The sequence below is a fragment of the Trichechus manatus genome, unplaced genomic scaffold, assembly GCF_000243295.1.
Source record: "Trichechus manatus latirostris isolate Lorelei unplaced genomic scaffold, TriManLat1.0 scaffold00032, whole genome shotgun sequence".
NCBI classification, from domain to species: domain Eukaryota; kingdom Metazoa; phylum Chordata; class Mammalia; order Sirenia; family Trichechidae; genus Trichechus; species Trichechus manatus.
The window spans coordinates 19,525,006-19,550,058 of record NW_004443968.1 but is presented as its reverse complement, the minus strand read 5'-3'; the positions used below and the strand labels follow the sequence as shown (position 1 = coordinate 19,550,058).

The 25,053-nt window shown below is 37.1% G+C and overlaps 1 protein-coding gene across 18 annotated transcripts in view; it reads right to left on the bottom strand.

Annotated features, from left to right (window-relative positions):
* PAM (peptidylglycine alpha-amidating monooxygenase) overlaps positions 1-25,053 on the bottom strand; it is a 358,633-nt gene that overhangs the window by 154,250 nt on the left and 179,330 nt on the right. For all 18 annotated transcript variants that reach the window (XR_002823834.1, XR_002823835.1, XM_023730151.1 and 15 more), the window contains one exon: positions 11,614-11,671. Coding sequence is in view for 16 of the 18 variants with exons in the window: in XM_023730151.1 (XP_023585919.1) it covers positions 11,614-11,671 (58 nt within the window). In the remaining 2 variants the exon portion in view is untranslated. The remainder of the gene's footprint in view (positions 1-11,613; positions 11,672-25,053) is intronic.

Sequence of the window (25,053 nt, the reverse complement as noted above, 5' to 3'; positions counted from 1 at the left end):
TAGAGGAACTCTACTAACCATGCATAATTGACCCACTGAATAAAAGAGAACTGACTTACAAGCACAAGTTTGGATCTCTGGAACTTAGGCATTCTAGAATTGTTGCTTGTATGTAACATCATTAGAGATAATCATTGTTAACTTTGTTTTTTTTTTCCCAGTGGAACCATATTATACACAGGATTATTTTGTATACTGTGTATATTTTCATCCTTAGCTGTGCATTAGAATTACTGGAACTTATTAAAAATAAAGGTGCCCAGGGTCAATCCTAAACTAATTCCTCATCTTCCCTTTAACAATATCTCAATCAAATTTCCTGAGGTCATTCCCAGGCAAGTGTATCTTTTAAAAGTTTTACAAGTGATTCTGACTGTAGTCAACATTTTTAGTGGCTGAAAACATTCTATTATGTGGGTGTATGCAGAGTTTAGTTAACTAATCTTAGTTGAACTGGGATTGCATTGCTTTCGTATAATATCTAGGACAAACAGTAAAGTCAAGGTTTCTTTAAAAATAAATATATAAAAAGAGTTTCTGAAGGTAAAAAGGAGTTAATATTTTAGAATTGTTATATTAAAAGAAACCATCAGAAGTCTGTATCACATCATGTCATTTTAGCTGTATTACCTAAAATCATTTTAAGGGCTGAGGTTTGAAGCAGGCATACAAATGGAGTCTCTAGTGATTATGTACATACATGAGCTAAAGAATCAATATTCTAAAATTGCTAGTGCTTTCAAACCATGTTCAATACTGAGAGAATGCGGAAGGTGTAAGGTTCATGAAACAGTTAATAATGTATAGGAGTTTTTGTAATTAAAAAAATTGGCCCCAGAATCTTAACATCACTCCCTTAAACATGTCTTTATTTCCAAAAAATAAAAAGTATACTTCAAAAACCATTCATAGGAACTGAAGATAATAATGCTCCAAATTGTAATTTAAGTGTAGGATATGATCAACCTTAATGTTCATAATCCTGCAGTTGGGCCAGAAACGTTGAGATAAATGTAAAGCTCAAAGCACTGCAGTCCATTTGGCAGCATGTTAAAAGCCTGCAGCAATGGCATAATATATTATCTCCCACCAGCTTCCCCACAACCATAAAACAATTCTACACTAAAATAAAGACCTTTTACTTGAACATTTTTAATCAGAAAGTTTAATAGAGAAATTGTCATTAACTCTTACTAGCACGGACAATGGTATACAATTTATAAAGAATTCCTAACCTGATTTATGATGACTTAAAGCTGCTGTTGCCAAATTAACCAAGAAATAAAATACCTGAGCAAACCTCTAAATGGAACATAAATTTAAAATGAAATAACCCTTATCTCTGAATAAAGGAATTTCAACATAAAAAAGGATACAACTTCTAGATGTTACACCTTTTAAAACTGAACTTTTTGGTACGTGCCAGAACCAACTTAATAATCAATAAACAGACTTTATCAGCCAAGCTAGGAAAGATAACATAGCATAAGCTTCATTAACCCCTGTTTTTGTAATGTCATTCCTATAATAGTCTCCCATTAATTCCTACAGAGTCAAATCCATATCCAACCCCCTGCCATGCATAATACTGCACCAGTCTTCCTCACCACATTTCCAACATGACAACCCCCAACATGCAGTCTTCACTCTCACGAGGCAGCTCTCCTCACTTAATAACAGTAATCACTGGCATTTTCTGAGGGCTTACCGTGTGCCAGGCAGCCATTTACTTCTCACCACCATCCTATGAGTTTGGTCCTCATCCCTCTCCCCTCCTCCCCAAATAGATGAGCCTTGAGGGAAGAGAGGTCAAGTAATTTTTTCATGGTCACAGAGCTAGCAAGTGATCCAGCTGGAATTTGAACATAGAGTGGTCTGGCACAGAGCTTGCTCTCTAACCACTATACAACATTGTCTCTCATACTTATACCCACTGTGTTCCTTTGTGCTCATATTGATGGTCTCTGGATTAGTCTCCTTCCCTCTGCATATCCAAATAAACTATCTTCCCGGATCCAGATCAAATCTTTCCTATCTACCCCATGAAATCTTCTCTGACTAGACTAGTTCAGACTGGACTATTCAGAGTTGACTACTAATACAGTCCATACAAAAACAGGCAGAATGACAACTTCAGAATGACTGTCAAAATGCCATGATTCTACCATACTACCACCACTAAGGACATTTACACATCAAATCTGACTCAGATCTGGGCTTTCTGAATTGGCCATTTTACCAATGTTATTGTTGTTAGCCATCAATTTGGTCCCCAACTCATAGTGACCCTATGCACAATGAAAGAAAATGCTGCCCAGTCCTGCAGCACCCCCATGATTGGTTGCAAACTGAACCACTGTGATCCATAGGGTTTTCACTGGCTGATTTTTAGAAGCAGATCACCAGGCCTTCCTTCCTAGGATGATTTAGGCTGGAAGCTCCACTGAAATCTGTTCAATGCCATAGCAACACACAAGCCTCCAACAACAGATTAGTGGTCGTTGTGCATGAGGTGCCTTGGCTGGGAATGAAACCTGCATCTCCTACATGGAAGGGGAGAATTCTACCACTCAACCACTTAACTACTGGGATAGAGAAGGCATTTTGACATTACTGCATTAAAATAGCTGTGTTGACATGTTAGTTACTCTACAGTGATCACTAAACCAAAACCAAACCAAACCCACTGCCGTTGAGTTGATTCTGACTCAGCAACTCTATAGGACAAAGCAGAACTGCCCCATAGGGTTTCCAAGGCTGTAAACTTCACAGAAGCAGACTGCCACATCTTTCGTCTGTGGAGCAGCTGATGGGTTCAAACCGCCAACCTTCTGGTTAGCAGCTGAGTGCTTAACTACTACGTCACCATTTCTGACTCTCGTCCCTCTCCTTCACTTACATTCTGATCTTGACCCTATCTCTGAATATCCTCACTTCTCTGAGACACACACCATCTGAAGATGCAGAAAGCACATAGTCTGAGCCAAAGTTCTGGAGTCACAAAGATTTGGGGTAAAGTCCCCGTTTCATTACTCACTAGCCATGTAACTCAAAATAAGCTTACTTACTCTAAGCCTACGTTTCCTCACTTATAAAATTATGTGAAAATTTTGAGTACATGTATAAAAGCAAAGGAAGAAACTGTAAAAGCAAAAGTTGATATGTGTGATCATGAAAACACTACCCTCTGTATACCAAAATACACCATAAAAAATAATAAAAGGAAAAGGGGGGAATATATGGAAAAATAAGACAAAGTATAAATATACAAACAAATACAGCAAATAATATACAAACAAATACAGCAAATCAAAAAGGGTGGGGGGCAAGCAGTATTTCCAACGGACATACTGTTAAAGGACATGAACAAATAATTAAGAGAAATACAAAAGGTCAAGAAAGAACCGTTCACGCTTACTAATTCCCAAGATGTACAAGTTCAAAGAAGATACTATTTTTACTGCCATTTTGACAAAGTTTAAAAAAAAATGCATCAAGCTGTAAAGGATGTCATAAAATGGGCATCATTCTACACTGCTACTGATAGTACGAACAGTACAATATTGAGAAGCTAAGAGCAAGGGATCTGCAATCAGATACTAAGTCTGAATTCCATCTCTACTCACTAATTAGCTATTTGACGTTGGACAAATCACTAAAAGTTGGGCATTTTGTTTTACCTAGTGTAAGTACGTGGTTTTCATTTGTTTGCTAAACTCGCTACATATCTATCACTTATCCAGCCCTCAACCTCCTGATAATAACTGAATTTCCTCTTAAACCATTCAAATACACCAGGCAATCTCTGAATTTCACTTGCCCCACTGCCTCTTGGACCTCTCTTTCTGCCCTCTACATGGCTACATGATTGTCATGCTGGGTCTTGGTTCCGTTTCCGGATCCCGTGTGTTATGGATTGAATTGTGTCCCTCACAAAACTTGTGTTGAAATCCTAACCACCACCACCCCCCACCCCGCACCGGTAAACAGGGGTTTCTTTGTTATGTTAAAGGAGTCCTGGTAACACAGCGGTTAAGTACTCAGCTGCTAACTGAAAGGTTGGCGATTCAAACCCACCAGCCACTCTATGGGACAAAGATGTGACAGTCTGCTCCCTTAAAGACTACAGGCTTAGAAATCCCATGGGGAGCTCTACTCTGTCCTATAGGGTCGCTATGAGTTGGAATTGACTTGACAGCAATGGGTTTGGTTTGCTATGTTAATTAGGTCATAACAGAGTAGGGTGGATTACAAATCTAATCACTTCTGAGCTATAAAAGAGTACAATAAATACAGAGACTCACATGGGGGAAGAGGAAGACGGATGACAGAGAGAGATGCATCTACAAGCCCAAGAACTCAAAGGATTGCTGGCAGCTACTAGAAGCCGAAATAGACAAGGAAGGATTTCCCCCTAGACCCACACCCTAAATTTGAACTTCTAGCCTCCTGAACTATGAGAATATCAAATTCTGTTCTTTAAAGCCACCAAACTGTGGTATTTGTGTTATAGCAGCACTAGGTAACTAAGACACCATGTCCTCCTCATTTTTGATGTGCCCTTTTGTTTTGGTGGAGCACATTCTGTAGCTACTTCCTGAGAAAAGTGAAACTGGAGGAGGATTTTTTTTTTTTTAATTTCACAGCCTTGAAAATTTCTTTATTCTACTCTCCCACTTGATTATGTTTCTGAGTATAGGATACTAGGATGGATATGATTTTTTCTGCATAGTTTTGAAGACATTGATTCCTTATTTTCTAGTTTCCAGTCTTGCTGTAGGGAAATCTTAACCACTAGGCCACCACGATTTCCAAGAGCAGGTGCCCTCAATTTGGACTTCTAGCCTCCTAAACCGTGAGAAAATAAGTATCTATTCATTAAAGTCACCTACTTTTGGTATTTCTGTTACAGTAACACTAAGAAACTAATACACTGTAATATTCTCAAATTTCACAATGGTGTATATTCTTTCTGGAACTTCTATTGCATTAGGTCTCCTTGATGAACTATTTTTTCTTATTTATTCTCTCATTGATCTATCTTGTTGTGATCTATTTTCCCAGAAATTTCCTCAATCTTGTCTCCTAATTTTTCTACTGAATCCCTTTTTACACTATCATATTCCCAAGAGTGTTTTGTTGTTCTTAGAAAGTACTATTTTATAGCTTCTGGTCTTCTTTCATGGAGCCCTAGTGGTGCAGTGGTTAAGAGCTTGGCTGAGAATAAAAAGGTCAGCAGTTTGAATCCACCAGCTGTGCCCTGGAAACCCTATGGGGTAGTTCTACTCTGTCCTACAGGGTTGCTATGAGTCAGAACTGACTTGACAGCAATGGGTTGGGTTTGGGTTTTTTTGGTCTTGCTTCGTAAGTTCTATTATTTCTCTTCTCTCTGAAAATATTAATAGAATGACATTTTTTATTTTATTCTCTGTATTGTCTCGGTTTCCTCCAGTTTCCCTTTTATTTCCCCATGTTTGTTCTGTTCTCTCTCTTTCATGTAGGATGTTTTTCTCCAATATTTGGTAATCCTGGTAAGCTCTTTGTTGTGGCTAGGTTTACTACTTGATGGTGTCACTGTAGGGTGACACTGCCTGTTTTGTTGGGAGACCATCCCAAATGTTGGTAAAGCCTTTTTTTCTTGAGCAGGTCAGTTTCCTACACTCTCCTAGTACTCCATCATATTCCTTGGAGGAGTAATTCTGGCTTCTAAGTGTTCTTGGAGCTGAGAGAAAGTTGTTTGGTGGGGAAGTGTCTTAAAATCTAAAAAGTAGACTTTCACTTAGCTTGCTACCCTTTTCAGAAGGGTGCCTCACTTCTGCTATTGGCTCTGCCTGGTGTCCCCCGGACCAGAGCATCTTTCATTCAGTCTCTTCAAGTAAATCTCTAGAAGGGAAAAGATGAGGGTTGTTGGTTGCCTGGATACAATTTCTCATCTTTCCAAGGGTGGTGAGGCATAAATTGGTTTACTTCTTATCTCTCTTCCTAGTGGCCATTCTGCTTTCAGAGTTTTCTGGACCCCTGTATGAGTTATCACTTGTCCATTCACCTACTAGCTTCCAAAATTATATTTATACCTTTCAGATGTTTCTCATCTCTTTTGTTCTTTTTGTTCCTGTAGGATTTGGCTTACTTTTTCCCCCTAATTTCATTTTAGTGATGTCTTAGGAAGGAGTTGAAATAAACACATGTATTAAGTTCGTACATGCAACCAAAACAACAGCATTATTTATAATCACAAAACATTACAAACAACCTAAATGTCCATCCATAGGGAAATTCCATCCACTTCCATGGAGTCAATGTCAAATCACAGCGACCCTGCAGGACAGAGCAGAACTGCCCCCATAGGGTTTCCAAGGATGTAAATCTTTACGGAAGCAGACTGCCACATCTTTCTCCCATGCAGCAGCTAGTGGGTTCCAACTACTGACCTTCTGGTTAACAGCCAAGTGCTTTAACCACTGCGCCTTCAGGGCTTCTATAGGGAAATAGATACGTGATATAGGGCATATAAAATATTATGTAGTCACTAAAAATCAAATTTTTATGAATATTTAATTAAATGGGGGAAATGTTTACAATAAAATGTCAGGTTTGATCCTAATTTTACTATATATATGTATATGTATATATATATAAAATATATATATAATGTATATATATATGAAGAAGAAAACAAAAATCACACTTTTTTTTCAGCATTTTAAAACCTTACATTTTACAATGAGCAGTTGCTATTATAATCAGAAAATAATTTAAACAATTTCTTATAAAATATAACAAAATGGCTCCTATTCCTCTCCTTCCCTTTTTATTTACCTGAAAAACCCTTACCAAGGTGGTATTTGGATGACCAAAAGAAAGTGGTCATTCAAGAAACAGTCTGAGACTCTGAAACAGGGTATACAGAAACAGCTTCTTCTTCACGATTTTGACTAAGCAAACTGGGATTTATCATTAGAAACCTCTAGTGTAGCATATCCTGTATGTTCTATCTCAGCTCTCTCTAAGTAGCTTTTACTAAGAAACCAGAACAACTTCCTAGGGTGTCAGGGTGCCCACTGGAAAATACCCAATGGTCTTCTGGGAGATGGAAACTATATTTTTCATGTTGGAGAAAGTCCTCGCTGAAACAAGAAGGGAAAGGGTATGCAGTTAACTAACTAGAAATGAAATTAGAAGAAAGATGACCAAAAAGTGACTGCATGGAGATGGGACTCACGCACATTTACAAATACATACACAAACATGTGTGCACATCCTCCTATTTATTGCTGTCAAAAGCAAAATGTGGATATATGAGCACTGCACCCTGCCAGACCTTGGTCTTTATACTCACACTATCTAGTGACCCACATCCTGATCAAAATTAGATTGTTTCCACAGTTTTAGAAGCATCCCAACATCACCCAAACATGCGCTTTGTTTAAGAAAGGTCATATTTGGAAATATTCAAATCTAACCATGCAATTTGGCAGCAGACATTGTTCTACATTCAAGAGAGATGCCCTAGAAAATGAAAAGCAATGAATCATTAGATTAATTTCATCTATTTCTAAATTCCAAGGCTTCTATCTCATTTCTATAGTGCAATTTGATAGAGAGGGACCTGCCATCATTCACTAAGGAAAAGACACATTTATTTACTGGTCATCCATGTGAGGGAGAGCAAGTGGATAAAGATGACAGTCAAATTTCTTGGCTGAGTGGGCTGCTGTCAGAGTCAATTCCTCTGAGTGTCTGTAAAACACCTTTTAGACAGCACCACAGTTCAGTGGTCAAATGCAGATTTTATCATACCTTCATCCATTTCGATTGTGTGATTTCTTATTAAAACAATAAATAAAAGCACTGTTCCTAGAAAGTCCACTATTTTGTTCAAAATATAAAAATTATACTTATCTTCATTACAGCATTTCCCCAAATACTCACTTTAATTTACATCTAGTAATTCAATACAGATATATAAACACCTCATACATGTTGTATGCTCATGTACATATAACAGGCATACACATGACAACTGTGACAGTATTTTTTCAGAATAAGTATGTTTATCTAAAAGGGTTACATAAATAGTCACACAAATAGAAAGCCTAAATTATGAATTTTTCAAATGCAATTCTGACTTTTAACACCATCATGAGAATTTGTCTTAGTCCTAATAAGCACTCTGAATTGTACTCTGCCTTTTGTGACTTTTCTTCAGAAATGTGAAAACGAAAAGGAGAAAGTCCTTTCATATGGTGTAACATTTGTATTCTTGTCTTCTACAGTTCTTCCAAGCTGTGACTTCCTTGAGCACATATCATACTTCACATGCCCAATGCCCCTAGCCCAATAATCGGCACACAGCAGAATTTTACTAAGTTTGCTGAATTAATGAAAATGTGGCTTTTCTTGAAGGACAATTATCCATTACATTAAAACCAAGAATATAATATAAGGCAATAGGATTGACTGTCTACTATTAGAAATGCTGCCTTAGAAAATGGCCAAACAAACAAACACTTTCTAAATGTTCACTCATGCATTTAGCAAACGTTTATCGAGTCCCTACCCTATCCTGTGAGATATATCCTGTTGGTATTGAAAAGTTAAAAAGGCACAAATAATGACAGCAAATGGTATAAAATGATAAATGTTTTAAGAAAAGAATGAACAAAGTATTACCAGTCTTTAGCAGTCCTCATTCTTCGACCACATCTAATCTTATGATAAGGCAGTCTGAGACCTTGTATTTGGGATTAGCCACAAAAAGGCTAAAGTTTCATTCCCTATGTCATCTGAATCCCTAGGCACAGAAAAGCCTTGGTTATCCCACAAGCAAAACTTTCACTCTTGGAAGTCGGAAAAACTGTGTATGATAAATCCACTCATCATATAATCTATATATCCAAGACCTTTTCCTTCTCCAAATCATTAAATCTCCATATGTGCTGGGATTTCTTTTGGAAGATGGTTTGAGGTTTATTTTATTTTTTTGGTAGAACTGACTAGATTATTCCCAGTAGGGAGTGAAGGTAAAAATGAAAGAATAATTATATTTGCTGTGGGGAAGGCAGTGATGTGTTATTGCTATATTTCAGCTCATCTATCTATTTGGTAACTTCTTCCACTTCTTCCCTTGTATCACTATGCCCACACCCGTATCTGTTATAATTTGAACAGCATAAATCTAGGTGGACACATAGCTAGTGAACAGCTTGCACATGTTCCATAACTTCTCTGATCATCTATGTCCTCTTCTGTAAAATGGCTTAAATATGCTTAGCTGTCAACATCTTAGAGTGCCTGGAAAACCCTTAGAAAATGATGGCTGGTGGTAGTGATGGCGGTGGTCTGATCACATTAACAATGATTCCGTGCAAACTCTTGTCCTAGGTGCTGATTAAAACACATACACAGATGTCCCTGTCTCTGTTTCTCGTACTATAAAATGTGACTACCTACAGGGCTGTTTTAAGAATTCAATGAGATAAAGCGTGCTAAATATCTACTTATCCCCTTTTATAAATGATTGCTTGGTATTTCTCTTTGATTTTTCAATTTTCCCATTCCAATCTGCCTCTACCTAAACTGTTGTGGTTGCTGGATTATGCAGATGATGGTAACCACAAATCACCTGAGAGGCAGTACATTAAGGGACTCACCCTACAGATGAAACAAACGCCATTTTTAACAAGTAACACTATCTTCAATATTCATACTATCCTCCCAATGACAAAGTAAGTTAAGTAATACTGAAAATAGTTACTAACCTTAGAAGACCCCTTAAGGACATTAGAACTTTCACAATACCCCCAAACGAAAAGAGAAAAAATAGTAACAGAACGAACAATAAACAGTAAGTTGAAGCACAATAGTCTAGAACTATTATGATATCTGGAACAGTTTACCCTTAGAAGAGACGCACCTAAGAAAATGAAGACATGTTTAGCTCCATGGTTCTAATACAGCCCTTTATACACTTCTGGTGAATATTTTTCTTGAGTAAATAAAATTGCTTGTACTTTTCAATTTTAAATTATGAAAAAGAAAATGTAGTTATAGTAGGAGAGCAATGACTCATTCCAGAATATCTATTTACAGTCCTTAGAGTCACCAATTCTGAAACCACATACTACCACTGGCCCCCAGAAATTAAACCAGTAAATATTAAGGTGAGACCCGTAACACTGCTGTAAAACAAGACCACTATATTTATACAAGGCTGTACAGTAAAGTGTGAACATTCAACTGCTCTGAATTTGGACAAAGAAATTATAAAGTTAGTAAGAAAAAAATTCCCTTTTATAAGTAAATGTTATTTATTTTTTTCCCTTGGCTGCCAGATATGTGGATGTGACATTGAAGAAAATTTTAAACATTTTAATTACGACTTTATATTCTAAATCATGTTTAGTGTTACTCAAAACACTACAGTTACTAACTTAAATTATCTTTTCTGTTTTTCAAGTTATTCCATTCAGGATCTGGGAGCACTATCCTTTCTGATTTTTTTTCTTGGTAATGTCCAAAAATTATACAAAACAACAGTCAAGCCACACTCAACTTTCCAAGGTCTGACTTTCATTGTTAGGAATTAACTATGGTGCAAATTTTGTTAAAGAGGTGTTGCTGTAGGTTGTATTTTCTGTTGTGACTAGCACCAAAGTGTGTGCAAAAATAAATGCACACTGCTCTGGCTTCACAGGCCTATAATGTGCATTCCGGTGGGGAACACCTCATGAAAATTCATCCTCAGACTGTCCCAAGGCTACTGTAGACATTTTACAATTCACGTAATAGTCATTTCAGACAGCCCACTTGAAGATTAGTTTCAAGGGACCAAAGTACAACTCTCATTACCATCACATTCTCTCTAAAATCAACACCTCAAACAAGTAAAGTGAATGGGAAAAAAACAAATCCAAGGATAATTTACCAATCACACCTCTTCCCTAAATCAGTTAAAAGTCTGTCATAAAGGATGTTTAAATTAAAACAACATAGATGAAAACAGATGGTGCTTTGTCACTTTTCTTATCTGATTTAAAGGTACAGTTGAGATAGGACCTGCCATTTAAGATTCCTCTTATACTATAATATAAACAACAGGGCCAACCTTTCCTTCTTCTTTCCTTCCCTCTTTTCCTTCCTCCCTTCCTACATCTTTTACTCTCTCCCTCCCTCCCTCCTTCCTTCCTATCCATCTACTAGTCTGACAGGTAAAATCTTAACTTTCCTCAATGCTGACTCTAAGTGTAGTCGATCTATAGCATGAACCAGCAGGTAAGTAAACAGTCTGTGCAGCGGAGTGGAATTAAGCATCCAGTCACCGATAGAAAGCCAATACTATACAAATGGGACCACACGGTATTGGCAGCCATCAACATTTGCATGCAACTCCTTAACTATTATTACTCATGAATCTCTCCAGATACAGTTTGTAATCTTGTGTCTCAGTGGTGCTCTCTAGTTTGTTTCTGCATTAGGCATAATAAATGCTTTTGAGAAACAGACAGTAAAAGATTAATACACTCATAACCATCAGAGAGAAACTTTTACTGATTTCAAATAGCTGCCCTCCCTTCAACTAACCCACCCCAATGCCATCCAATTAATACTTACTCACGAAGGCTTCCTCATCTGTTGGCAAACGTAATGACATGCAGATATACGTATCAGACTATTAAAGAGAGAAAGAGACAAAACTTAAATTAAACTGCTGTTAATAAAAAAAAGATAGTAAGTATTAAAAACACAATCTCCATCACTGAAAAAGAACTACTGGTCCAGTGTCCTGAGTGGTCACTTAATGGAAGGCCTAAGCCTAGAACTCAGGTACCCTAAAATTTTTTTAAAGACTCTTTCCTAAATGACTTCAGATCCTATTTATAAACCAATTATCATGAGTAATATTTCTTACACTGTCACAATTAAAAGATAACATTACAGATATTTATATAAAACTGGGTGGAAAAGTTTAATGTACGTGATTTTAAAATGATAGGAGTCCATTTTAAATGTTCATCTTTGCTTTTGGCAGTTACATATTTAATTTCCTGAATCACTTTACAACTGCCCAAATATTAATCAGAGAAGAACAATAAATAAAAGTTGGTTAATAAAATATTATATTCGGTTGTTCTCCTCTTACTTTAAAATTCTTTACGTAGTACATTGAAGAAATCAACATTAATTCATTTATTCTTTCTTTTCTAGTTATTGGTCTCTTACCTAAACGGCAGTTTTTTCACTATCAAATACAGAAACACCAAGAATTTTTAGTGATAAAAACTGCAATTTAAGGAGAATAGGCTTCTGGCAATCTATGTACTCTTCTTCCTGAATGGAAATCCATATGCAGTGAAGTATGCACTATGGTTGATAATATACTCATGATAAATATAGGCTGTACTCATTTAATAATTCATACTTCATGGATTATAACTGCACAGCACTAGAATCGAGTCTCCAACAACACAAACAGAGATCATTTGGGTTTCCTTTAACCTACTGTTTGGCATCTAAAAACTGTGAAATTTGTACCTGTTTTTACTTCTGTGTTGGAAAGCAAGGAGGTTCAAATATACCATTTTTACATTAAATAAGTATCTTAAAATTTGAAAATTACAAGAATGTGATTCAGTCTTAGTTACTAATTTTATATATGTCATTTTTTCCCTCATTTGAGTAGACTGTTTCATTTCTTAAGAGGCTTAATTATTTACTCTTACTTAGCTAATGAGGAAATGTGCTGGGAAATGTTGAGGATTGCACAGTAAGGGAGTTTATGCCACAAAAATGCTGGAGAAATGAACTGCGTATCCAAAACCAAAGAATAAATAGGCAAAATAATGCTTTAAAACTTACAATTATGCACAAGATTGCTTATAAATATTTTTCCAATCTCTGAATTAGTAATGTTACAAAATATACCTACTCTGTTCTAACATAACAAATAATAAGCTCAAGAGTCTTTTCTATTTGATCATCCTGAGCTACTTGTAGTTTAAGACTGAAAGGTATCCAGTGGCTACACAATGGTTAAGTGACTGGCTACTAACTGAAGGTCGAAGGTTCGAACCCACCAGCTACTCTGCAGGAGAAAAGACCTGGCCATCTGCTCCCATAAAGATTTACAGCCTAGGAAACCATATGGGGCAGTTCTACTTTGTCCTACAGGGTTGCTATGAGTCGCAATCAACTCGACGGCACACCACCACCACAACATAGCTGATGCTGCTACTATTACTTATTCCTGGCTAACATTTATTGAATGCTTATTATGTACTAGGTATTGTTCTAAATGTTTGACTAGTATAATCATTTAATAACTAAATAATTCTATATGATAGATATTAACCACAATAATGACAGTAACACTAATAACTAACATTAAAGCTCACTATGTGCCAGCATTGTTCTAAGTACTTTACATATATTAACTCAATTAATTCTCAAAACACATTCCTATGATGTACATATTACTGTTATCCCCATTATACTGATAAGGAAAACCAAGGTTAAGTAAGTTTGCTAAGGTCCCCTAGCTAATAAGTGAAGGAGCTGGGATTTGAACACAGGCAGTCTGACACAGATAATTCGAAGCAATGTGACAATTACTGATGTCAAAGCAAATATAAAAACAAAAGTAAATTTAAGGTAGTTAAGCATATATTTATAACAAGAAAGGATCGAAGGGTCACAATGAAAAGCAAACTAAACAGAAGTTCTTTTTAATTTGGACGAACATTATTTTATTTTACTCTATGTTTGATTTTACTGTAAGCCATTTATTTCAAGTTGTTTTTGAAATAGACAGGTTATAGGCATAAATAGATACATCAAATTCAGCAAGTTGGTTCTCTTGATAATAAAAAGTAATCATGGTGGTGTTTAAATATACAGAATAAAGAAAACTGCTATTTATATTCAGTAATCATCAATCCATACATAATGCTTGCTTTTACCTTGGGCTGCTCAATTTAAAATGACAGAATAACTTGGAAATGCCTTCCTTCCATCAATTTATATATTTTGGCTTATACCTTCTCTAACAATGAGAATGTGTTCCGCTTTCAACTGTTTTTTGCAAAAGAGGCAGAAGACATGAGGAAAATTCTCTGGAGAATAATCAGTATCATGCAATCATTTTGGGAGAGCAAGTCTACATTAGACATTGTATCAATGTTCTACCATACACTATTATACTCTGATTTTGGTTTTTACTTACATCTTATTTTCCATGATAGAGAAAACTTCTGTTAGAAGAAAAAAAGATAAAACTTTTTTTTTTTTTAAGTAAACACATCTAAAAACACTTTGTTGTTATGTCATTAGGTGCCCCCGAGTCAGTTCTGACTCATAGTGACCCTATGTAAAACAAAAGAAAACACTGCCAGCCCAGGGCCATCTTCACTATCATTACTGTTTTGAGCCCACTGTTGCAGCCACTGTGTCAGTCCATCTCACTGAGGGTCTTTTTTTTGCTGACCCTCTGCCAAGCATGATGTTCTTCTCCAGTGACCAATTCCTCCTAATAACCGGTTCCAAAGTAAGTGAAACGAAGTCTCACTATTCTCGTTTCTAAGGAGCACTCTGGCTGTACTTACAAGACAGATGTGTTCGTTCTTCTGGCAGTCCATGGTATATTCAATATTCTTCATCAACACCATAATTCAAATACATCAATTCTTCTTTGGTCTTCCTTATTCATCATCCAGCTTTCACATGAATATGAGGCGACTGAAAATACCATGGCTTGGACCAGGAGTACCTTGGTCTTCAAAGTGACATCTTTGCTTTTTAACATTTTAAAGAGGTCTTTTGCAGCGGATATGCCTAATGTAATATGTCGTTTGGTTTCCTGACTGCTTGCTTCCATGGGCGTTGACTGTAAATCCAAGTGAAATGAAGTCCTCGATAACTTCAATATTCTCTCCACTTATCATGGTGTTGCTTATTGGTCCAGTTGTGAGGATTTTTGTTTTCTTTATATTAAAATGTAATCCATTCTGAAGGCTGCAGTCTTTGATCTTCAACAGTAAGTGCTTCAAGTTCTCTTCACTTTCAGCAGGCAAAGTTGTGTCATCTGCATATCGCAGGTTGTTAATTAATCTTCCTCCAATCCTGATGACGCGTTTTTCTTCATATGGTTCAACTTCTCGGACTACTTACTCAGCATACAGAACAAATAAGTATGGTAAAAGGATACAACCCTGACACACACCTTTCCTGATTTCAAACCATGTAGTATTCCCTTGTTCTGCTGGTACAATTGCCTCTTGGTCTATCTAGAAGTTCCACATGAGCACAATTATGGTTCTGGAATTTCCATTCTTCGCAAGGTTATCTATAATTTGTTATGATCCACACATTGAATGCCTTTGTGTAGTCAATAAAACACAAGTAAACATCTTTCTGGTATTCTCTGCCTTCAGCCAGGATTCATCTGACATCAGCAACGATATCCCTTGTTCCATGTTCTCTTCTGAATTCAGTTTGAACTTCTGGCAGTTCCCTGTCAATGTACTGCTACAGCCACTTTTGAATAATCTTCAGCAAAATTTTACTTGCATGTGATATTAATGATATTGTTGGATAATTTCCACATTCCATTGGATCACCCTTCTTTGGAATGGGCACAAACATGGATCTCTTCCAGACAGTTGGGCAGGTAGCTGTCTTCCAAATTTCTTTCACAGATGAGTGAGCGCTTCAGCGTTTCATCCATTTGTGAAAATATCTTAACTGGTATTTTGTCAAGTCCTGGAGCCTTGTTTTTCACCAATGCCTTCAGTGCCGCTTGGACTTCTTCCTTCAGTATCATCGGTTCTTGATTAAATGCAACCTCCTGAAATGACTGAACATCGACGAATTCTTTTTGGTACACTGACTGTGTATTCCTTCCATTGTCTTTTGATGTTTCCTGCATCATTCAATATTTTGCCCATAAAATCCTTCAATACTGCAACTCAAGGCTTGATTTCTTCTTCAGTTCTTTTAGTTTGTGAAATGCCAAGTATGTTCTCCTCTTTTGGTTTTCTAATTCTAGGTCTTTGCACATTTCATTATAATAGTTTACTTTGTCTTCTTGAGCTGCCTTTTGAAATTTTCCGTTCAGCTCTTTTACTTCATCATTTCTTCTGTTCACTTTAGAGACTCTACATTCAAGAGTAAGTTTCAGAGTCTGTTTTGACATCCATTTTGGTCTTTTTTTTCTTTTCTGTCTTTTAATGACCTTTTGCTTTCTTCACGTATGATGTCCTTGATGTCATCCCACAACTGGTCTGATCTTCGGTCACTAGTGTTCAATGCGTCAAATCTGTTCTTGAGATGGTCTCTAAATTCAGGTGGGAAATACTCAAGGTCTTACTTTGACTCTCGGCGACTTGTTTTAATTTTCATCAGCTTCAACTTGAACGTGCATGTGAGCAACTGATGGTCTGTTCTGTAGTCGGCCCCTGGTCTTGTTCTGAATGATGATATTGAGCTTCTCCATCATCTCTTTCCACAGATCCAGGCAATTGGATTTCTGTGTAATTCATCTCGCAAGTCCCACATGTAAAGTTGCTGTTTATGTTGTTGAAAGAAAGAAATTTGCAATGAATAAGTCATTGGTCTTGCAAAATTTTAAAAATATAGTGTGTATCAAATCAACAATTAGCCTTTAGCTGATAGCTCTGAAGGCCACAATTCAACAGAACAGATAATAGCAAAAGATAATCTATCCTTGCCCTGCAACTTTAAAAGGCACTGGTGATTTTCTTCTGGTACCATGGCTTACTTTCTAGAATTAAGTTGAAAGCTCAAGTTGTATGTAAAGAAGATAAGCTCCAAAGGATCATCTAACGGGTTCGATTGAAGAAGTCAAATCATAAAGATGACTCAGAGGAAAGTTCTATCACCCTGAGGCTGCCTGAGAATGAGTAAGTACTTTCTTTGTGTTACTTCACTTCATTCTCACAACTCTGCTGTAAGTCTAAAAGGCATTGTTCCTTTTTACAGAAATTAAAACTGATTTATAGAAAGGTTACTGATCCCTCTAAGGCTACCCAGCTAATTAATATCACAGTTAGGGTTAAAATCAAGTCCTCTATGCTTTCAAGATCACCAGAGATAATTAGGTATCTTTCTTGCCATCAAGCTTCATTCTTCTTAAATTGTGATTCTGGATTCCTTCAAGCCTTCATGCCTCTGTTTTTCTAACTATAACATGAAACTAAGTCTATATTTTAAATAAAACTTAAGGCTCTTTATAAGTAAATGAATAAGTTTTTTTAAAACAAGATATATATGTAATGAAGAATGAATTGGACAATGGCCTTTGTCACATTATTATGAGCTCATTACAACATAGAGAAAAAAATTATTTAGGTGATTACAAAATACTGTTTTATCAATACAGATTAATTTCTACAGCAAGTTAACCAAGGATAAATGTTTACTTTAAATTCCATGCTAAAAGCATCAGTCAGTTTAAGAATTTAAGACTATAATGATTTGTGATCATACAGTGAACTATGACCAGTCCTGTGATTGAGAAACTTAAAAAAAAAAAGAAAAGGCTGGTATCCCAAGCATAACTTCACATGGTAACAGTATTAGGAAAGCTTGAATAGTACATTTCTGAAAGTAATAAAATCACTGTTAGGAGCAGGTAGCCAGTTGTATTTTTGTTTTTCACTTGCTGGACACTAAGAACACTATTTAACCGTACCTGGAGTAGGTAAATATAACTCCATAGCCTCATTCAAAGATAATTTAAACAAGCTCCATAGACACATCCAAACTCCCTGAAGAACCGAATTCCTGGGCTAAGGGCGGGGGATCATGGTCTCCGGCAATATTTAGCTCAACTGGCATAACATAGTTTATAAAAAAAGGTGTCCTACATTCTACTTTGGTGAGTAGCATCTTGGGTCTTAAAAGCTTGTGAACGGCCATCTAAAATACTCCACTGGTCTCACCCCATCTGGAGCAAGGGAGAATAAAGAAAACTAAAGACACAAGAGAAAGATTAGTTCAAAGGACTAATGGACCACGATGACCACAGCCTCCACCAGACGGAGTCCAGCACAACCACATGGTGCCTGGCTACCACCACCAACTGCTCTGACAGGGATCACAATAGAGGGTCCTGGACAGAGCTGGAGAAAAATGCAGAAAAAAATTCTAACTCAAAAAAAAAAAACAAAAAAAAGACCAGACTTACTGGTCTGACAGAGACTGGAGAAACCCTGAGAGTATGGCCCCCAGACACCCTTTTAACTCAGTACTGAAGTCACTCCTGAGGTTCACCCTTCAACAAAAGATTAGACAGGCCCATAAAATAAAATGAGACTAAATAGGCACACCAGCCCAGAGGCAAGGATGGAAAGGCAGGAGGGGACAGAAAAGCTGGTAATGGGGAACCCAAGATCAAGAAGGGGAGAGTGTTGACATGTTGAGGGGTTGACAGCCAGTGTCACAAAACAATATGTGTATTAAATGTTTAATAAGAAACTAATTTGCTTTGTAAACCTTCATCTAAAGTATAATTAAAAGAAGATAATTTAAAGAAATTCAGATTATTTAAACATACTATCAATACTTAGCATGTAAACAGAAGAATATTCTTTGAACCTCCAATTTCATTTTAGAGGAGCCCTGGTGGCATAGTGATTAAGAGCTCGGCTACTAACCAAAAGGTCGGCAGTTCAAATCCACCACCAGCCGCTCCTTGGAAACCCTATGAGGCAGTTCTTCTCTGTCCTATAGGGTCACTATGAGTCAGAACAAACTCGACAGCACCTAACAACATTTCACTTTAGAAGCTTTCCAGTCATAGTTACTTCCCATGATAACACTGCCAGGTGGCAGGTATTATAAACATCATTTTAAAAATAGAGAAACTGGGGCTAAAGGAGGTAAGTAAAATGCTTGAGGTTAAAAAAAAAAATCTAAAAATTGATGAAACAATTAGAACCCAGTTCACTAAAGCATTTCTCTTTCCATTATGGAAAGGTAACTATTAAAAGCTTATTTTTCAAACCTTTGTAATATCTGAAAAGAAAAAGTTATCAGTTCTTAGACACAATTTTAGTTTACTGGATTAATGGGAGAAATAAAGGAATCAAAGACATATAAAATTTAACATGAAGTTTTAGTCCAAGTCCCCTAAATTTTCCATAGTACCGGAGAACACTCATGAAAGCTTGTTGACAAGCTGCAGTGGGCTAAACTAGAGCCACAGCTATTTCATGTTGGCCACTATCTTTTTTCTGCAAAGTAAAGCTATTTGAAAACATATACATAACTCAGATCAATGCTTCTCTCTAACACATCCTGAAGACAAAAGAACAGCACCTTACTGCCCATTATAATTGTCTTTTCATCCAAACACATTGTTCTAGAAAGGATGTTTCTATAATTCAACCCAAGCTACCTTTCACAATTTTCCATATGTCATCATCACAAATCCCCTTTTTCTCTCTGTGGGAAGAACACTGTATCAGAGCTCGGTGCCAGGGGACTGTCTGTAAAATACTGTGGATTCAAATTGTTAACATAAGGCTCAGATATACAAAAAGAGAAATAAGTCTCCTAGTGCTATCTGTTTTGGCACATCAGCCAAGTCTGAATCAAGACGGATATGATATTGATGATGCCTCTTTACTGTTGCTATTGGGAACTATCCAAGAAAAGCACATTTTTTCTGACAAAAGAAAATGTGTTAGAAATGGGGGGTGGGGTGGAAGAATGCCTTATCACTAAAAAATTCCTATGATATTCTATTACTGCCCTTTTTAAACCAAGAATTCTCATGTAGACAGTAGTGTTCAGTAACATCCTTGTTTACACTAAGAAAAAAAGTGTTTTTTATTTTGATTTAGTCATTTGTGAGCTAGAGATGCACTGATTTCTATGGAATAGGTAGTTAATAAAATCAACTGCTTATTTAAATTAATATGGGACAAACAAAACCATCTGTATGCTATTACATGTGAAAATTGTTCACATAAAATCATTAATTTTTGTTTTGGGGAATCAGAGGTACCATTCAGATTCCAGTGTTGAGTACTATGATTTGATCCTGATTGGATAATATCCTTTTATTGTGCAGGTTTAGAGAATCGTCCATAGAACACCTTGCTTAAGGAGACAATTCAATGTGGTGACACAAATAGGTGCATAAATACACAGCATGACTCAGTTTTACCTGGATATAGCCCATTTTGCTTATTTCTCTGGCTATTAGAAAATTGGTTGTTCTCTGTTAAGAGGCTATAACCCATAGAAATATTAAATTGTGTCTCTGGTAATGTACCATATTCTATGGTAACTTTTCTCAGGAATATCTTGTGAAATAACCAGAACCAGAACCATCTTATGGTGGTAATTATGACTTTGCACCTTAGAATAGTTCTTGGAAAGTAAGTAGTAAACTCTATTCTAACCTTAAATCATTTAACATTCTAAAATCCAAACCAGGTAAGCCTTTAAAGATCCAGAAAGCCCTACATTTCCACATAGTGTTCAATTCAGGTCTAAACTACTCAAGTGCTGCAAAGAAGTGGTGGTTATCACAAGGAATGAGAATGGTCCTGTCAGTCCAATGAGGGAGAAGTACAGAAAAGTGATCAGCCCTCTTTGACAGGAATTTTGGTTTTGAGAGGAAGAAAACAATTGGAAAATTATTTTTCAGAGTTTTCTTTTAAATTGAGTCAGATAGGTAATAGAATCAAGTTGCTATCTCCTGAAGTGATTTTAATACATGCATAATAAGCTTATACTTGCAGGCACTATTTGTAATCTCAACCTCATCCTACTCCAAAAGGACTTTAGCACAAAGGAAAATTATACAAAAGCATAAAAGATTTTCTGGAGTGAAAAACTCAGGTTTAAAAAACTACCTCTATGAAACTCTGGTGGTGTAGTGGTTAAGAGCTCGGCTGCTAACCAACAGGTGGGCAGTTCGAATTCACCAGCCACTCCTGGAAACCCTACGGGGAAGTTCTACTCTGTCCTATAGGGCTGCTATGAGTCGGAACCAACTCAACGGCACCTAACAACAACAACAACATGAAACCAGAACTTGGGACACTTACTTGAAGATAAAATTCACCAAATTCTTCCTTAAACTATCACTTTTGTATGTAACCTATTCTTATTTACCTTCCCCTATTGTCTTTCCTTTCCCCCAGGTGTCCTACTGTGGGGGCTTGTGTGTTGCTGTGATAATGGAAGCTATGCTACCAATATTCTGATACTAGCAGGGTCACCCACGGTGGACTGGTTTCAGCTGAGCTTCCTGACTAAGACAGACTAGGAAGAAGGACCCGGCAGTCTACTTCTGAAAAAAATTAGCCAGTGAAAACCTTATGAACAGCAGCGGAACATTGTCTGATATAGTGCTGAAGATGAGCTCCCAGGTTGGAAGGCACTCAGAAGACTGGGCAAGAGCTACCTCCTCAAAGTAGAGTCGACCTTAATGACGTGGACAGGGTCAAGCTTTCGGGACCTTCATTTGCTGATGTGGCATGACTCAGAATACAAAGAAACAGCTACAAACAGCCATTAATAATAGGAACGTGGAATATACGAAGTATGAATCTAGGATAATTAGAAATTGTCAAAAATGAAATGGAATGCATAAACATCGATATTCTAGGCATCAGTGAGCTGAAACGGACTGGTACTGGCCGCTCTGATTCGGACAATCATATGGTCGGGAATGACAACTTGAAGAGAAATGGCGTTGCATTCATTGTCAAAAGGAACATTTCAAGATCTATCCTGAAGTATAACACTGTCACTGATAGGATAATATCCATATGCCTACAAGGAAGACCAGTTAATACGACTATTATTGAAATTTATGCACTAATCACTAAGTCACTAAGGCCAAACATGAAGAAACTGAAGATTTCTACCAGCTTCTGCAGTCTGAAATTGATTGAACATGCAATCAGGATGCACTGATAATTACTGATGATTGGAATGTGAAAGTTGGAAACAAGGAAGAAGGATCAGTAGTTGGAAAATATGGCGTTGGTGACAGAAACGATGTGGGAGATAGCATGATAGAATTTTGCAAGACCAACGACTTCTTCATTGCAAATACATTTTTTCACCAACATAAATGGCAACTATACACATGGATCTCACCAGATGGAATACAGAGGAATCAAATCGACTACATCTGTGGAAAGAGACGACGGAAAAGCTCAATATCATCAGTCAGAACAAGACCAGGGGCCGATTGTGGAACAGACCATCAATTGCTAATATGCAAGTTCAAGCTGAAACTGAACAAAATTAGAACAAGTCCAAGAGAGCCAAAGTATGACTTTGAGTATAACCCACCTGAATTTAGAGGCCATCTCAAGAACAGATCGACACGCTCAACACGAATGGCCGTAGACCAGACGAGTTGTAGAATGACATCAAGGACATCATACATGAAGAAAGCAAGAGGTCATTAAAAAGACAGTAAAGTAAGAAAAGACCAAAATGGATGTCGGAAGAGACTCTCAAATTTGCTCTTGAGCATCGAGTAGCTAAAGCAAAAGGAAGATATGATGAAGTAAAAGAACTGAACAGAAGATTTCAAGGGGTGGCTTGAGAAGACAAAGTATTATAATAACATGTGCAAAGACCTGTAGATAGAAAACCAAAAGGGAAAAACACACTTGACATTTCTCAAGCTGAAAGAACTGAAGAAAAAATTCAAGACTCAAGTTGCAATAGCAAAGGATTCTATGGGGAAAATATTAAACGACACAGGAAGCATCAAAAGAAGATGGAAGGAATACACAGAGTCATTGTATCAAAAAGAATTGGTCGATGTCCAACCATTTCAGGAGGCAGCATATGATCAGGAACCGATGTACTGAAGGAAGAAGTCCGGACTGCACTGAAGGCATTGGTGAAAAACAAGGCTCCAGGAATTGATGGAATATCAACTGAGATGTTTCAACAAACGGATGCAGGGCTGGAAGTGCTCACTAGTCTATGCCAAGAAATTTGGGAGACAGCTACCTGGCCAACCGAATGGAAGAGATCCAAATTTATGCCTATTCCCAAGAAAGGTGATCCAACCAAATGCAGAAATTACTGAACAATATCATTAATATCACACGCAAGTAAAATTTTGCTGAAGATCATTCAAAAGCGGCTGCAGCAGTATATCAACAGGGAACTGCCAGAAGTTCAGGTCGGATTCAGAAGAGGTTGTATCACCAGGGATATTACTGCTGATGTCAGACGGATACCAGCTGAAAGCAGAGAATACCAGAAAGATGTTTACCTATGTTTTATTGACTATGCAAAGGCATTCAGCTGTGTGGATCGTAACAAATTATGGATAACATTGCAAAAAATGGGAATTCCAGAACAATTAACTGTGCTCATGAGGAACCTGTACATAGATCAAGAAGCAGTCATTCAAACAGAACAAGGGATACTGTGTGAGTGTCAGGGCTGTATCCTTTCACCATACCTATTCAATCTGTATGCTGAGCAAATAATCCGAGAAGCTGGACTATATGAACAAGAATGGGTATCAGGATTACAGAAGATTCACTAACAACTTGTGATATGCAGATGACACAACCTTGCTTGCTGGAAGTGAAGAGGATCTGAAGCACTTACTGATGAAGATCAAAGACCACAGCCTTCAGTATGGATTACACCTCAATATGAAGAAAACAAAAATCCTCACAACTGGACCAAAAAGCAACATCATGATAAATGGAGAAAAGACTGAAGTTGTCAAGGATTTCATTTTACTTGGATCCATAATCAACACCCATGGAAGCAGCAGTCAAGAAATCAAAAGACGCATTGCATTGGGCAAATCTGCTACAAAAGACCTCTTTAAAATGTTGACAAGCAAAGATGTCGCCTTGAAGACTAAGGTGAGCCTGACCCAAGCTAAGGTATTTTCAATCACCTCATATGCATGCGAAAGCTGGACAATGAATAAGGAAGACTGAAGAAGAATTGATGCATTTGAATTATGGTGTTGAAGAATATTGAATATACCATGGACTGCCAAAAGAACAAACAAATCCGTCTTGGAAGAAGTACAGCCAAAATGCTCTTTAGAAGCAAGGATGGTGAAACTATGTCTTATATCATTTGGTCATGTTATCAGGAGGGATCAGTCCCTGGAGAAGGACACCATGCTTGGTAAAGTAGAGGGGCAGCAAAAAAGAGGAAGACCCTCAACGAGATAGAATGACACAGTGGCTGCAACAAGTGGGGTCAAGTATAATAACAATTGTGAGCATGGCACAGGACTGGGCAGTGTTTCGTTCTGTAGTATATAGGGTCTCTATGAGTCGGAACCAACTCGACGGCACCTACCAACAACACTGTCTTTCCCTTATCACACAAATCAAAAAAAAAAGAAAAAAAAATATGTTGTCTATTTATATTTCTTAGGCTATGGAAGAAATATTCACAGTGAAAATTTTATGTGCAAACATTCTCAAATATTTAAAAGAAAGTATTCCCCAAAACTCTCTACTCTTGTCTTTATCTTTAAGGTAAGCTCCATCCCCACCAACTTTTTTGGCATTCATTCCAATCTAGAATATAAGCTTATTGAAATTGTGTCTGTCTGGCATCCTCAGCATTCAGAATAATATCTGGCACATACTTGGAGCTCTATAAATATCTGCTGAATGTTGAACGTACCTTCCTCCTTTGGTGGCAATAAACTCACAGTTTTAAGAAAGGCTGAACTGAGACCTGTATTATAGACACCGCCTAATTAGGGTTTTGTACAGCATCACTTTTTCATATGTATTTTATCCTTCAGTTGATTCATCCCAGAATCCCATTTGCATTTTTAAACTATAATCACTTTGTGGCTGATGATGACAAGATTCTCAACGCCAAGTAGCTCAAATGGAAGCTACTTTGTTGGCGAGAGCTCTTCTGTGGGAATTACAAATCTGTATGAGAAAATGATGAGGGAAAAAACATTTTGGTGAGGGAACAGCTGTCTTGGAGCTTCACACTTCCATTTAAAAGGAAACAACAGTGAATATACTAATAACAGTCTATAATTAATCA